The sequence below is a fragment of the Glandiceps talaboti genome, chromosome 9, assembly GCF_964340395.1.
Source record: "Glandiceps talaboti chromosome 9, keGlaTala1.1, whole genome shotgun sequence".
Classification (NCBI taxonomy): domain Eukaryota; kingdom Metazoa; phylum Hemichordata; class Enteropneusta; family Spengelidae; genus Glandiceps; species Glandiceps talaboti.
Genome location: NC_135557.1, coordinates 8,563,941 through 8,580,813, shown reverse-complemented (window position 1 = coordinate 8,580,813; position 16,873 = coordinate 8,563,941). Strand labels below are relative to the sequence as shown.

The following is a 16,873-nucleotide window of genomic DNA, read 5'->3' as shown; positions in this document are numbered from 1 at the left end:
AATCAAAATAATTCTTATTACAAAGTTGTAGTTAAGTTTGTCGTCACAATTCTTTTGATTTCAAAATTAAAACAGTGATGAATTTCAAATTTTGATATATTATTACATTATGTTTTATTATTATGTCCAAATGCCATTATCCACTAAAAGATCTTTCACCATCAAACAATTCAATGACACTTTGTTAATTTCATAACTGCCCAACAAATTTCTAAAAAGATGTATCATAGAGTTGGGAGACTGGTTTGTAGTCTGAATTATCAATTTTTTTTATCTTTCCAGAAATCTTTGTGTATATCTTCAGTTTTAATTTGATAAGTTAACTTAGGCTGTCTGGTCTGTATCTGTAACCAATAACTGTGCATCATAATATTATTCCAGAATATATTTATAGTGGTAACATAAGTTTTATCAAATATCTATTCCAACATGTACTAGTCTGGTAAGAACTAAACACTATTTTATCTTATCAATAGCCACTAGATCCTTGTTAAATAGTTTACTACTAACAAAGTTAGGTTTACTTCTATATTTCAATAATTGTGTTTTATTAGTGAGTACATGTAGTTGAACATTAACTCTTTTTCTTAGATTTTCCAAATACAGAATTATTTATAAGTTTGAAGAAGTCTAACTCAAATTATATTCAGGTTTCTTTCTTTTCTGTATTAAATTCAATATATTATTTCAGCCAAAGTGTTTGATCAAATTCCAAAACTGTATGTGCTTTGGTTGTTTTTAATCCAAGCAATGTATATAGTTATAAAGCACAACATAGTAGGCATGGGTGAAGTCTTAGATGCTGCATTCTAATTCTATGAGGAAAAGGATTGATAAACTTTCTTATGCAAAAGAATATATAAAACAATTGCTAAATTTGGTGTTGGGCTTCAGGCAGGAGAAAATACTAGAAATCGTGTACAATTCTAATGTCTTTCAAGAGTCGATTCAAAGTTTGCATGAGAAAAATATGTATATAATAAAGATTATTAAAGGATGTTTGGATGCTGACAGGAGGAAACATTAGAAATTGTAATGTCCGGGTCCTTCCAGAGTGGATCCAAAAATTGTGTTTACACTCTCAACTCCTATACTACTATGAATTAGTATAGTCGTCTTTTGGATATACTCAAAGAATTAATCTTAATAAATGGTAAACAAGGAATTATTGAAGAAAATCGACCAAGAATTAAAGTGCATTGTTTAATAGATACACAGTTTTAATAATTTTAAACATACCTTCATCTTCATTCACATTAGCAGTAACCCTGGGTTCCCTACAAATTAATAATTTAGCAACATATCAATGACTGTGAATGGAACAAGGTAAATAAAATTCATTTGACATGCTTTGGAATGTTATTCTTTATCACAATAACTCTTTCACTTTCTATCGTACTATGAACAGAATTACACAAACATTAATATCGTATTGCAATGACAGTCACGGTTTATGTATGTGTTACATAACCAATAGTGGACTTGCCAATGGTGTATATGAAAGAATTTTATTACTTTCAGTAAAGCAGAATTTCAGTTTTGCTCCATTCATAAACCATTTAATGAATGTATTACCGCTATTAACAGTGTCGATTTATAATTGACTGTGATAGTATAAAACAGTTTATACTGAGGTTAAATATCAAGGTAGGAAAGAGAAATTCGACTTACCGTTGATTAAGGGTTCCTTTAGTACCGTTAGTCTTCTTAAAGAAATGTGAACATAACGTGATTGCTGTAAGCATGGCCTAAAACATAATTTTAAACAAATATGAACTTAATATTATTGCTGAGAACATGGCATAAGATCATCAAAATCATTCGGATTGATATTGTAAATTATGTTATCGCATTAAAACTATAGCACAGTCTTTCTAGTGGAGTTTAAATAGTGACTCTGGCCGAACGTCTGTTTATGTGTGCATGGACTAGAACCTATACAATGTGAAAGATAAAGCACATCCAAAATATAAATTCTACTGTACTGAACGGCACCATATTTACTACTCATAGAAGGAAGAAATGTTCTTTTGAAGATTCTTTGGGTTAGAAGCTTTTGACATGGTTTAGAGATCACATTAACCTTATAATTGCAAAACACTTAAGACTATGCATATTAATAATTGGAGCATATATAGGTTGAATTATTTCTAGAAAATGCCCATTAATACAACATATTGGGTTCACCTTGTCTGTACCATAGCGATAAACAGACAGCAGGCCTACTTTTGGTAATGAACATATCATTTGATGCTTCACTAGCATACATCTCTAAGGTATTAGGTCATTATTTAAAGGAACCCATTCTTTACTGAATAAAAAATACAAATTTATATTGTACTTAGCTTAGCTTATTTATAATTTGTGATTGTATCGTTAGTTATAAAGATAAAAAAAAACCATATGTTTATCATACTGGAAATAAACTCATGTATGACATTTTGGAAATGTAGCTGTGCTAGCTGTACAGTGTTTCGATACAATGACGTCATACTAGTTATACATGCAAGATTTTAATGTATTTTGGCCAGGAGTATATCTATCACCCCTCATGGTTCAGGTTTTATGTGTAATTTCTTTTCATTGGATTATTTTGTTCCTTAGTGATAATTATCATTTCTTTTTAACATTCTCATTTCTAAAATACTATCACTGCCTAGTTTTCCTATCTCCCAGTTGCTATTGGAAAGGTGTTTTATATAATAGGACTTATATGCTTACTTTAATTATTTTATTTCGTTTCTACCTATTGGAAGTGAATGATGAGCATGATTGTGCAAATGAATAGATAGGTTGGCCAACCGCCGTATGAGTGTGTAGGTTACGTGATGTTTTACCATAGCAACTGGTGGTGTTCCTTTCTATATTCATATTATCATCACCAGTGTTTAAGATATGAAAATTCAACATTTAAGATTCCTTAACATACTTATATCTGTAAGAGCGTACGTGTATGTTACGATACCTGTGTAGCTAATTCCTAACTTAGACAAGCTCGTCGATCCTGGTACCAAAGAAAGACAGTTAGAGTGGAGAATCGTTTACGTTCTGCCGTGCTACTCACAACTACCATATGTTTTTGCAATCACTGGCCCCCTCCCCCTTTATGGTTGGTTTCGCAAGGTAAACTACCATATTGGTCTATAACCATCACATTGATAAGCATCTCTTGCTCACTTTGATAGCTGTAAACCTTTGTTGATGTGAAATCAGTCTATCTGTTAGTCACTTTGATAGCTGTAAACCTTTGTTAACGTGAAATCAGTCTATCTGTTAGTCACTTTGATAGCTGTAAACGTTTGTTAATGTGAAATCAGTCTATCTGTTACTCACTTTGATAGCTGTAAACCTTTGTTAACGTGAAAACAGTCTATCTGTTACTCACTTTGATAGCTGGAAACCTTTGTTAATGTCAAATCAGTCTATCTGTTACTCACTTTTATAGCTGTAAACCTCTGTCAATGTGAAATCAGTCTATCTGTTACTTACTTTGGTAGCTGTACACCTTTGTTAACGTGAAATCAGTCTATCTGTTACTCACTTTGATAGCTGTACACCTTTGTTAATGTGAAATCAGTCTATCTGTTACTCACTTTGATAGCTGTAAACCTTTGTTAATGTGAAATCAGTCTATCTGTTACTCACTTTGATAGCTGTAAACCTTTGTTAACGTGAAATCAGTCTATCTGTTACTCACTTTGATAGCTGTAAACCTTTGTTAATGTGAAATCAGTCTATCTGTTACTCACTTTGATAGCTGTAAGCCTTTATTAATGTGAAATCAGTCTATCTGTTACTCACTTTGATAGCTGTAAACCTTTGTTAACGTGAAATCAGTCTATCTGTTACTCACTTTGATAGCTGTAAACCTTTGTTAATGTGAAATCAGTCTATCTGTTTGTAACGGACTTATGCACTTATCATCGAAGTAAAGTATTTTCATCAACAGCATCCTCTATCAAGGACATCGACGTTGTTAGTAGTTTCTGTACAAAGTTTATATCTGACTAGTTGTTGATGTTTTGGTCCCATGAATCAATGCCGCCGAAAGCAATATCTCGCAACTTGTATTGAAAGATGTTCTTACGCACCGAAACATAGTTCCACGGTTATAGTAAGGTATGCATAGATTTTTGACTTTATTGTAACATTTCATACCTTGTTTATGGTCAGTCTGTGGTAGATGTAGTTTTGAGACAATCAGATTGATATTTATTACATATGTCCTTTCATACATCATGTAGTAATACAAAGAGTAGTGTATGTAAACAGATAGCACATTTTGTAATGAACGAAGATGAAGTAACATACTTGTCATCAATATTTACCTAGAGTGCCAGCTAAAAGGCCCACGAGGTAGTGTAACCTTTATATATTTGATTATTATAATGATAGAAACCATTTTGTTTCATAATTTGTTAGTATAGAGTGCTTATAAGTCTTACCAAGCACCAGTTTGTAATTACATTCAGCGTATACTTGACCATGTGTATTTCTAGGTCATGTAGTGTTTGTAATATGTTTCAAGTTCTCATGTAAGTTCCATTTGATTGATTCACCAGATCTTACGTTGGTGTAAGCAGAGTTCATTAATAAAGGAATACCATCAGTATAAAGACCGTGTTCGCCTAAGTTATTTAGTTGGTACCTCTACAGTAAGATCTCTAGCCAACCAAGGCAACATAGAGAGAGAGAGAGAAGTAAGATTTCAGCCTAAAGTAAATTCTGTGCAGCCTGAGAACTCAAGCATGTCGCCAGTGTGAATTCCACAGCCACCGGAAAGGGTCCCAGGGGACTGATGAGAAACAAACTTTAATATCAACTTGCAGAGAGAGAGAGAGAGAGAGAGAGCAGAGCCAACCTCGAACTTCAAAGAGAGAGTCAAATTTCATGAAGTGAGAGAAGATTTATGGACCATAGTTGATGTTAGAGAGAGAGAGAGAAAAGAGAGACACAAAGTCTGTGGAATTAATTAAAGGACATAGAAGAAACTAAACTGTCAACTACAAGGAAAGGAAATCATACAACAGCTGCAAGGCCAAGAAGACTGACTTCCTGTCAAGTGAAGCGCATCCCTTCATGTGGTGAAAAAGGAGAAACGTAATTGAAGTATACAGTATTACCAGTATATTACCAAGCCTGCTAAATTAGAGTACACTACTTTGGACAAAACTTTATACAGTATCAAATTTACTTGTGTACAATGTGAACAGTGTCACTATGGCAACTGTAGGAATGGCGGACATACTGCAAAGGGAAATAGAGTACTATAAAGACACTTTAGAAACAATGCGTGATCCAACTGACAGAGAGAAAACACCAGGTATCATGCAAAGAAAAGAAGACAAGAAATCAGAATTCAGCCAAGAGGATGGTAACCAGAGAATACGCAGAAGTAACAGAGTTCACAAACCAACACAAAAAATGGCTGAATATAAACAGACAGAGAAGGTGAAAAAAGAAAGGAAATTGAAAGGGGCATTTGACCAAAAATATGATTCCTGGAAAAAAGCAAGCAAGTTAGGACGTAGAAACTTAAAGGGACAGTGTCCAGAAGACACCATTGCTGAGTTATACACTGCTATAGAAATGGCCCAAGATGAAGTGATCACAGCATATGAAGCACTACGTGAAGTTTGCCCTCCAGGCCAAGAAATGTTGCGACGAACTGACACATGTACAGCAGTTACTCGCCAACTCCTACAAGCAGCAACAACGAGAAGAAAGGGAAACGAAGGGGAGCTTGTTAAACAACTACAAGAGGTATTGTTATGTGACGACAATGCTTCTATATTCAGTACGGTGTCACATAGAACCTCAGAGAGCACGTCAGCAAAACGCACAGATGCTGCAGCTGAACTTGCAGCACAGGAAGCAGAGTTAAGGATTTTGAAAGTTAAAGAAGAAAAGCAAGATGAATTGGATGCGATTAAATATCAACAGGAGCAGCTGACAAGAGAGATAGAGCGCCTAGAGAAGGAAAAGGAGATAGAGAAGGCCAGAGCCAGATTTAAAGTATATGATGAAGAGTTCAATAAGGTCAGCATTGCTGATGAAAGTAAACCATTCCTGGCAAATGGCCCATATAGTTCAACTCCAGTCTCAAGGCACAACACAACAAACCAATTCATGCACCAAACTTCTGCTCCAGATGATACATTGTCTATAACTCGTGCTCTACAAGACAGTTTAACAATGAGCAGACTTCCAACGCCAGAGCCCTTTGTATTTAGTGGGGATCCACTTCAGTATGTGCAGTGGAAAACAAGCTTCAAGACACTGATTGATAACAGAAATATCTCATCAGCTGAAAAGATGTACTACTTAAAGCGGTACTTGGGAGGAACAGCATCCAAGGCAGTTGAAGGTTTCTTCTACAGTACTTCTGAAGAGTCATACAAGGGAGCATGGAAACTCCTAGAAGAACGTTATGGTCATCCATTCAGAGTGCAGAAAGCATTCAGAGACAGATTGTCAAAGTGGCAGAAAATAGGACCAAAAGATTCTGCAGGTCTACAAGAATTTGCCGATTTTCTGAGGGCTTGCAGGGACGCTACCCCACATGTAACAGGTTTAAGGATCTTAGACGATTGTGAAGAGAATAGAAAGTTATTGGCCAAACTGCCAGACTGGGCTGCTGCACGATGGAATAGGCAGGTCACAGACATAATGGATCGTACAGGTGAATACCCAACATTTGAAGACTTTGTCACCTATACGAGCAAAGAAGCACATATAGCATGTAACCCCATATCATCATTATCATGTATGAGGGAATACAGCAATGCTGCAGAACCAAAGGAGACGAAAGATACAGGGAGAAGAGTAAACAGAAATAAAGGCACCACACTAGCTACAGGTTCAACAGCAGTCAACGACAAACAAAGTAAGGAAAATACATATGTGCCTAAGCCTTGCCTGCTATGTAAGAAGCTGGATCATCAACTTAGCACATGTCCTGAATTCAAGAGTAAGACTCTGGAGCAAAGAAAGCAGTTTATTCAAGAAAACAGAGTATGCTTCAGCTGTCTCAAGGTAGGACACAATTCGAGAGATTGTCGTCGAAAACTAACCTGTGAAAAGTGTAAGAAGAGGCACCCAACTATTCTACACGATGAGAAGAGAGAAAAGGCATCTACTGAGACAACCACAGAGAGTAAAGTAGAAGCTTCAGTGGTGTCATGTAATGTTCAATCAGGAAGTGGCTTTAGTACGTCTATGATTGTGCCAGTATGGGTTTCATCCAGGGAGTCACCATCAAATGAAGTCCTAACTTATGCATTATTGGATACCCAGAGTGACTCATCATTTGTACTGGAAGATATAGCACAGTCTCTAGCCGTTAACCTTCAGCCAGTAAGATTGAAGCTTTCAACGATGACTTCAGCATCATCTGTTACTAACTGCTATGCTGTCTCCGATCTATGTGTCAGAGGAATGTCAACACCTGACCGCATAATGATTCAACAGGCATACACAAGAGACTTCATACCAGCTGATAGATCACACATCCCTACATCAAGTACAGCACAGAAATGGCAACATCTCCAAAGAATAGCTCACGACATTGCACCCCTACAAGGCTGTGAAGTTGGAATACTTATTGGATATAATTGCCCACAAGCATTGGCCCCAAGAGAAACCATAGTTGGAAAAAATGAAGAGCCATATGCTATCAAAACAGATCTGGGATGGAGTATCATTGGCTACACTGAAACAGAGTCATGTAGCTATGCTGCTAGTGTATGTCATCGTATAATAGTCAAGGAGGCGCCATGTATATCCCCCAAAGAGGTAATCCGTGCACTGGAGTCAGATTTCACAGAGAAAGGTCATGGAGAGAAAGTCATATCTCAAGAAGATCTTCAGTTTCTCAACAGTATGGAGACAAGCATTCAGCAAACAGAAAACGGTCACTACAGTATGCCTCTTCCCTTCAAGTCTACAAGGCCTACATTGCCAAATAACAAGAGAACAGCAGTTGTTCGTCTCAATCACCTGAAGAGAAAGTTTGCAACTAACCCCAAGTACTATGATGATTACAAGAAATTCATGGATGACATCATAGATAAAGGTGATGCAGAGAGAGTTAGCAGTAAAGAGGAAGAAGATAGAGTGTGGTACATCCCTCATCATGGTGTTTACCATCCTCAAAAGCCTGAGAAGATACGAGTCGTGTTCGACTGCTCTGCACGATTCAAAGGAACATCACTGAACAATCATCTCCTCACTGGTCCTGACTTAATAAATGGCTTAGTTGGAGTACTGTGCAGGTTCAGGAAGAATCCAGTAGCAGTGATGTGCGATATAGAGAGAATGTTCCACCAGTTCCTTGTCAACAAGGAAGATCGTGACTATTTACGGTTCTTATGGTGGGAGAATGGTGACATTACTAATGAGCCTGTTGTCTACCGAATGAAGGTACACCTATTTGGGGCTGCTTCTTCTCCTGGGTGTGCCAACTTTGGATTGAAGTATCTTGCAAGCCAACATGAGGCAGAATTTCCAGTGGCAGCAAACTTCATAAGAAAGAACTTCTACGTAGATGATGGCCTCACCAGTACAGAGTTAGAGAGAGAAGCAATCCAGTTGGTAAATGAAACACAAGCCGTGTGTGCAAAAGGAGGATTGCATCTTCATAAGTTCATATCTAATAGCAGAGAAGTAATGGAAGCCATCCCTGTTAGCGAGAGAGCAGCAGGAATAAAGAATGTCAACCTAAGTCTTGACAGTCTACCAATAGAGAGAGCATTAGGGATCCAGTGGTGCGTAGAGACAGATACATTCAAGTTTGGAATTCAGGTCAAGGAACAACCACCTACCCAGCGCGGCATCCTGTCCACAGTAGCGTCTATTTATGACCCATTGGGTTTTCTTGCACCATTCATACTTATAGGCAAGGGAATCCTACAAGAGATGTGTCGAAATGGGATCAACTGGGATGAACCCCTACCAGACAACTTACGTCCACGGTGGGAGAGATGGAAAGCCGAATTTGTTAACCTGAGAAAAATAGAAATTCCTCGATGCTACAAGCCACCTGAATTCGGATGCATTAAAGCTGCAGAGTTGCACCACTTTTCAGATGCCTGTACAAATGGTTATGGTCAGTGCTCATACTTACGGTTGATTGGTGAGAATAAAGTACACTGCTCCTTAATTTGTGGCAAGGCAAGAGTAACGCCAATCAAAGTTGTCACAATTCCTCGCTTGGAATTGACAGCTGCAGTGGTATCTTCAAACATGAGCAGCATTCTAAAGGATGAACTAGAGCTGAAGTTAGATAGAGAATACTTCTGGACCGACTCCAAAGTGGTGTTAGGGTACATTGCCAATGAAGCTCGAAGGTTTCATGTGTTTGTAGCGAATAGAATCCAGAGAATCAGACAAGCCTCTACACCCAATCAGTGGCGCTATGTACCAACAGAAGAAAACCCTGCAGACATTGCATCCAGAGGTGCCTTCATACCTGAATTGCTTGCCTCAAACTGGTTTACAGGACCTACATTTCTGTGGGATACAGAGTTAACCACGGCAGAAGAACCAGCTTATGAGTTGAGTGTCGGTGATCCAGAGGTGAGAAACGTGATGACATTTATGACTGCTGCATCACCAAAGCCATTCAGATTGGAGAATCGCCTATCACGCTTCTCGACATGGCCCAAAGCTGTTGGTGCTGTAGCACGAATAAGAAGACTTCTAAAGAATAAGAAAGGTAGTGATGAGTCGTCAAACCCAAAGGAGAGACAAGAAGCAGAAACATATATAATCAAAGTCATCCAAGGTCAAACTTTTGGCATGGAAATCAATTCATTGAGATCATCGAATACAATGAAGAGCAACAGTAGCATATACAGGTTAAACCCGTTCCTTGATAGCAAAGGTGTATTGAGAGTGGGAGGTCGATTAGAGAAGGCAGGTGTCTCAGACAGTGTGAAACATCCAGCCATCATTCCTAAAGATAGTGAAGTTGCAAGGTTGCTCATTTCCCACATCCACAACAAGGTCCAGCATCAAGGAAGAGGAATGACCTTCAATGAGCTAAGAGCCAATGGCTATTGGATAATAGGTGGATTAAAGGCTGTAGCTATTCATGTCTACAGGTGCATCAAATGTCGACGACTTCGCCGTCCAGTAGCTGAACAGAAAATGGCCAACCTTCCAGAAGACAGAGTAGAACCTTCCCCACCTTTCACCTTTTGCGGTATGGACTGCTTTGGTCCCTTTATGATAAAGGATGGAAGAAGGGAGTGTAAGAGATATGGATTGCTTTTCACCTGTATGTGTTCAAGAGCTATTCATATTGAAGTCCTTGACGATATGTCTACAGATAGCTTTATCAATGGTTTGCGCTGTTTTATTGCCATCAGAGGTAGAGTACAGCGACTCCGCTCAGACCAAGGTACCAATTTTGTAGGAGCGAAGAATGAATTTGAAGATTCATTGAAAGAGTTGGATACAGAAAGGATAAAGGTGTTCCTTACAGAGAATCAGTGTGAGTTTGTGATGAATCCTCCACACGCTAGTCATGTCGGTGGTGTATGGGAGCGCCAGATCAAGACAGTGAGAAGTGTATTATCATCTATCATACATCAATCGCAAGGTCGACTTGATACGTCATCTTTGCGAACATTCCTCTACGAAGTTATGGCCATAGTGAATAGTCGTCCACTTACAACAGAGAATCTAAGTGATCCAATGAGTCCTGAACCACTGACACCCAATCATTTGCTCACCATGAAATCAAGAGCAGCTCTTCCCCCGCCAGGTAAATTTGTTAGGGAGGACTTGTAAGCGTTGGCGAAGAGTGTAGTACTTAGCTGAGCAATTCTGGGGCAGATGGAGGAAGGAGTATCTCAACGTTGTCACTCAACGACAGAAGTGGAATACAACAAGAAGAAATATGAAGAGAGGAGATATAGTTTTGCTAAAGGATGATCAAGTTCCACGCATGGAATGGCCATTAGCAATTGTAATTGAGACAACAGAAGATGATGATGGTTTAGTGAGAAAGGTCAAGGTTCAAGTTGGTACAAGGAACCTGAACAAGATAAGAAAACGTGAAGGAAGACTCACAACCCTTGAGCGACCAATCCAAAAGCTGATTCTGTTGTTGAATAACTTTAATTAGTGTTAAATTAGTGGACATTTTCATTGTGTTTAGACTTTGATATATAGCGAACAAAGTTTTAAAATTGGTATATAGAACATTTAAGGTTTATCTTAGAAATTACTTATAATTACCATAACTGTCAGACTTGATCTTTAACTACAATTAGGTTTATTAATCAGTGTTTGTTTTATGAAATAAGTAATTATTCCTGAGTAATTTGATGGGAGTGTAACGGACTTATGCACTTATCATCGAAGTAAAGTATTTTCATCAACAGCACCCTCTATCAAGGACATCGACGTTGTTAGTAGTTTCTGTACAAAGTTTATATCTGACTAGTTGTTGATGTTTTGGTCCCACGAATCAGTGCCGCTGAAAGCAATATCTCGCAACTTGTATTGAAAGATGTTCTTACGCACCGAAACATAGTTCCACGGTTATAGTAAGGTATGCATAGATTTTTGACTTTATTGTAACATTTCATACCTTGTTTATGGTCAGTCTGTGGTAGATGTAGTTTTGAGACAATCAGATTGATATTTAGTACATATGTCCTTTCATACATCATGTAGCAATACAAAGAGTAGTGTATGTAAACAGATAGCACATTTTGTAATGAACGAAGATGAAGTAACATACTTGTCATCAATATTTACCTAGAGTGCCAGCTAAAAGGCCCACGAGGTAGTGTAACCTTTATATATTTGATTATTATAATGATAGAAACCATTTTGTTTCATAATTTGTTAGTATAGAGTGCTTATAAGTCTTACCAAGCACCAGTTTGTAATTACATTCAGCGTATACTTGACCATGTGTATTTCTAGGTCATGTAGTGTTTGTAATATGTTTCAAGTTCTCATGTAAGTTCCATTTGATTGATTCACCAGATCTTACGGTGGTGTAAGCAGAGTTCATTAATAAAGGAATACCATCAGTATAAAGACCGTGTTCGCCTAAGTTATTTAGTTGGTACCTCTACACTGTTACTCACTTTGATAGCTGTAAACCTTTGTTAATGTGAAATCAGTATATATGTTACTCACTTTGATAGCTGTAAACCTTTGTTAATATGAAATCAGTCTATCTGTTACACACTTTCATAGCTGTAAACCTTTGTTAATGTGAAATCAGTCTGTCTGTTACTCACTTTGATAGCTGTACACCTTTGTTAATGTGAAATCAGTCTATCTGTTACTCACTTTGATAGCTAAAAGCCACCACATGCCAAGTAGCTCTGCTAGGAATTGCGAGTTCTGATACATACAGTTCCAACCCTCTCTGCTAAGAAGTGTGTGAGTTTAGATACACACTGTCCCACCCCTCTCTGCTAAGAATTCTGTGAGTTCTGATACACACAATAGCAGGATGACTTAACTTAATCGCACACACCACAGGCGATGATACTCATAGAATGCATAGACGAATGAGCTGATTTGACCTTAGCCTACCTGTAGACTTCAAGAACTGCCCCTACTTACACTATTTCGCTGTTCTATTAACTGATATTTTTTATTCTTTTAATTCATCATTCGGATCTTAATTTCAAAAAGTAACAATATTAGTTAGGACACCGTCATCGACCTCCGTAGTGTCTGCATACGTACGTACGTTCCCGATCGAAGTGAAGTAAACATACCACTTTTACCTGGCATATCGCCAAATACATTGTTGTATACCTCACCTTAATTTACACTCCATACTGTTGTCAACGATCAGACATTTGTGGTTGTTGTCATTTAAAATAATGAAAACTAATCATCTTTCGTTCAACGTTGCCAGGTTGAAAATTATAACTATCCAACTAGATCCAACCGTCTGCATACGTCCAACCGTCATTGTGTAAAGTAGTGGTATTTTGACAGTCTGTCTTTTGATTTTGTGACGATTGTTGTCACATTTATCTAAAATATTGGATAGTTATAATTTTCTCAAACTGGCAACGTTGAACGAAAGACGATTAGTTTTCATTATTTTAAATGACAACAACCACGAATGTCTGATCGTTGACAACACTATGGAGTGTAAATTAAGGTGAGGTATACAACAATGTATTTGGCGATATGCCAGGTAAAAGTGGTATGTTTACTTCACTTCGATCGGGATCACACGGACGTATGCAGACACTACGGAGGTCGATGAGGGCGTTCACATTTGTGATTTTTAATCTAGTTGTTGCCGCTTACTCTTTAATACAAAGTCATTGTCAATGTTTTCAGAAACCAAGTAAAATCTAAACAAGTTTAAGAATTAACTGTACTTTTATAAATAATAAATAGATTTTAATTGTTTTTGTTTGCGTGTATATATTCATGTTGAGGTGCTGATGAAGTCTGTCTTGAACAAACATTACCTGAAGTAGTGTCATTTATGCTGTAAATTCTATAAAAAATAGTGCCATGTACTAATAAGAGAGGTGGTTACACAATTCTCACCCCCATCCCCAATCTGATTAAAATCTGATATAATGAAAGCGGCTAGATGGTATTTACCTCCATTTCCATGTTTCATGTCACTGCAGATTGTTTCTTTTACGCGTATACACCTTCACTGGACAATCACGTCTCTGACGCGCACACGGCTCAGTAAATTAAATTTAGCATAGTCAAAGAGTACGGTCATATTTACTACAATGCAAACCGGAATACAAATGCCAAACTTAGTGTATCATGTACATGATGTTCAGTACTATAACATATGGTATTATGAAAGCCACAGTTACATAATTTCAATATTTCATAGAGTCGTAAACATTCATATGCCTGGCGTACTAAAATACGCGGCCGCCGAGTGAAAGACGGAAAACTTAACATTTTTCCTGAATGGGATTGAAATTCGAAAAAGTAAAACGATAGAGTTTTAGGACGACATAGTGAGACATGTCATCTCAAATATTGGTTGAAGTAACAGAAAAATAAAAAAGTTAAACCGAGGGGTTTTATGAGGTGACGAGTATCCACGGCGATGCCATGATTTTGCGTAATTTCCCATAGACCACAATGGCGTTTACTGAATTCAACAGGGTGCGAACTTCTCGTCGGTTCAATTTTTTCAAATTTCGACTTATGATTTTCAAATTTTGCATCCATTTTCGGAGTATAATAGGCTAAATTCGTATCGTTTTAGAATTTTGAATTAATACTCTATCTTATTGTAATCTGCATTTGAGTATGATTTTATCGTCAAGTATTCTTAGTCGTTGACAAAACTAACGATATTTACGCCAACACGCATCTTTAAAGTAGGTTTGAAATTACGAAAATAGGTCAGTAAATGTTATAAAAAGTACGAATTACAAGGACACTTCATCCGAGTAAAAATCTAAACTACTAAATAACGGCTGATATATGTAAGGTATAAGGTTCTACACGACAAAATATCAAGGAGTGTAAAATAATATACACACGAACTTTCCACTGTATCTCAATAGTGGACGTATCGATCGATATTCTTTTCACTGGAAATTGATACAATGTTGCGACATGCTGGCTTGTCGCGCCAAAAATCCAAAATGCAGCACAGACATAAATAAAGGACTAGTGGAAAATTATCCAGTTTAGGCATCTCCTTGAATAATAAACATTAATACACTGGCACAATAACATGGGTCCTGTCGATATACATGTATATCTTGTGCGCAAGTACGAACATAAAATCGTTATTTACAAAATCGTTGCAAACCAGACGGTGATATACTGCCTTATGAATATTCATTACTTGCTTGCCAAATTTGACCCCGTTGTTGACCTTTCACGCAAAGTCGGCGCTTTGCGGAATAGGACACAAATAGGTACCGGTTCGTCCCGATCCCGCAGTGAAACATCATAAATTTTATATAAATGCCAAATCTATGCCAAATCTTGTTAACAGTAATGTTGTGTGTTTTCCGGGGTTTTTGTTGTGCGTTTGTCTTTTTTCGTGCGATTTCAATAATGCATGTATATGTAATGTATGTATGTATGTATGTATGTATGTATGTATGTATGTATGTATGTATGTATGTATGTATGTATGTATGTGCAAGGAGCTCGAAATATATACGGACATATCGAAATCAACCCCCGGCCCCCCACGCTGTGCATGTGATGAGGCTTGGCATACATCATCAAAACTTACAAGAAACGGCGATTTGGCGATTTATTGTTAGTATAATCAGTGCCGAAGCCTGACCAAATTGCGGGGTGAACTCTGTCTTATAGTCCAGTCAAAATAAGGTTTGCCCAAAACATAATTGCAACAGACATACTTTTTAGTGCATCCAGACATACTTTTTAGTGCATCTTGCTCAGAATGTTATGCTGAATAACATATTAAAAGTCTAGAAAAATTTAAGTGGTGGAATATTTTTACAACCACGTCACTTAAATTTGTCTCGACATTTCTATTTCGTTTGATAATTTACTCTTTTCAGAGACTCACAATTATTTCAGGACTGTGTGTTACATTCACTACTCTTACATGTAGTAATATTGATACTTTGAAATTTCTAGTGAGGTTATTGTGAATGTTTTAAATGTGCTTAGTGAGTTGAAAGACGACATTGCTTAATGTGTGCTCACATACTACGTAGTTATAATTTCATATGTTAATGTTGCTAGAGTGCCCTAGGGATGAATGGGAACTACCTTCATACAATAGCTAAACATAAATGGTATGGCTTTGATATGCCATGGTATTTACTGGTTGATAACAGTGAAAATTTACATAATTATGGTGGACATCATGAAGTGAACTGAACATTCTTTACTGAGGCTATAAACCGTGTATATGTGAATTATGTCAATGAACGAGGTAATGCATGTTTTTAAATCATCGCCTGTGTCTGTCGACATGTTAGTCATCCATTACATGGTCTGCATCACGTACGTGTAGTCACGTGTACACAGAAATGCTACATTTTTTTGTTATGCAAATACACGGTGGCGCTCATGAATAATTCATAGAAATAAAAATACGTTGAGTTAGAACAGTCGTCTAGACTTCATCAAACGTCCTGTGCACACCATGTTTAAATTTATTAATTTCAGCGACAACAATAGTATTAAAAATAAATTACGAAAAAAGTTGAATATTGACAGTCTAATGATTGGTGTGTATCCAAAATTGTATGGAAGTTGAAGTGTGCATTCTTATGATATAGTTTAATTACTGAAAATCATTAATCATTCACATTAACCATTACAAGTAACGACTATATCAACAAACTTCATAGGGCAGGTGCGCATTGTTATGTTTGATATATGTACCCCATTATATGAAATTTGAAGCTTGCACTCTTAAGATATAGCTTAATTCCCGAAAATCATTAATTATGCAACACTACAGGCTACATCAACACATATTATAGGACATATTTGATTTGTTATGGTTAACATACGTACAAAATAATATGGAATTTGAAGTATGCATTTCAAAGATATAGTTTAATTACAAAAAAACATTAATTATGCAAATGGCTATTAATGTTCATTGGATGTTTACGAACAAATCTAACCAGTTCTTGTCATTACCATATGGAAGATGTGTAGCAAGTTTCATATTATTGAGTCGAACTGATGTATTGTTTATGCGATGAAACCAAAGTCAACCCTTATTTATGTCCACCTTGGAGGGGTTATTCTAAAGTACCAGTGTCATGAACGAGTTTTACATTGTTAAATTGAAGGTTCATTCATTTCGATCTGTGTATATTTGAGTACACGTGTATTAAGATCTGTCGATCATTGTGTGAATGCGATATGATTGAAAGTTACGTATTAA

The 16,873-nt window shown here is 37.0% G+C and overlaps 1 protein-coding gene across 1 annotated transcript; it reads left to right on the top strand.

Moving 5' to 3' along the window:
• Positions 1-5,220: 5,220 nt before the first annotated feature.
• LOC144439751 (uncharacterized) lies at positions 5,221-10,794 on the top strand. Its single transcript, XM_078128985.1, has 2 exons — positions 5,221-5,395; positions 5,513-10,794. Exons 1-2 carry the CDS (start codon positions 5,221-5,223, stop codon positions 10,792-10,794), a joined length of 5,457 nt encoding a protein of 1,818 aa, XP_077985111.1.
• The last annotated feature ends 6,079 nt before the right edge of the window (positions 10,795-16,873 follow it).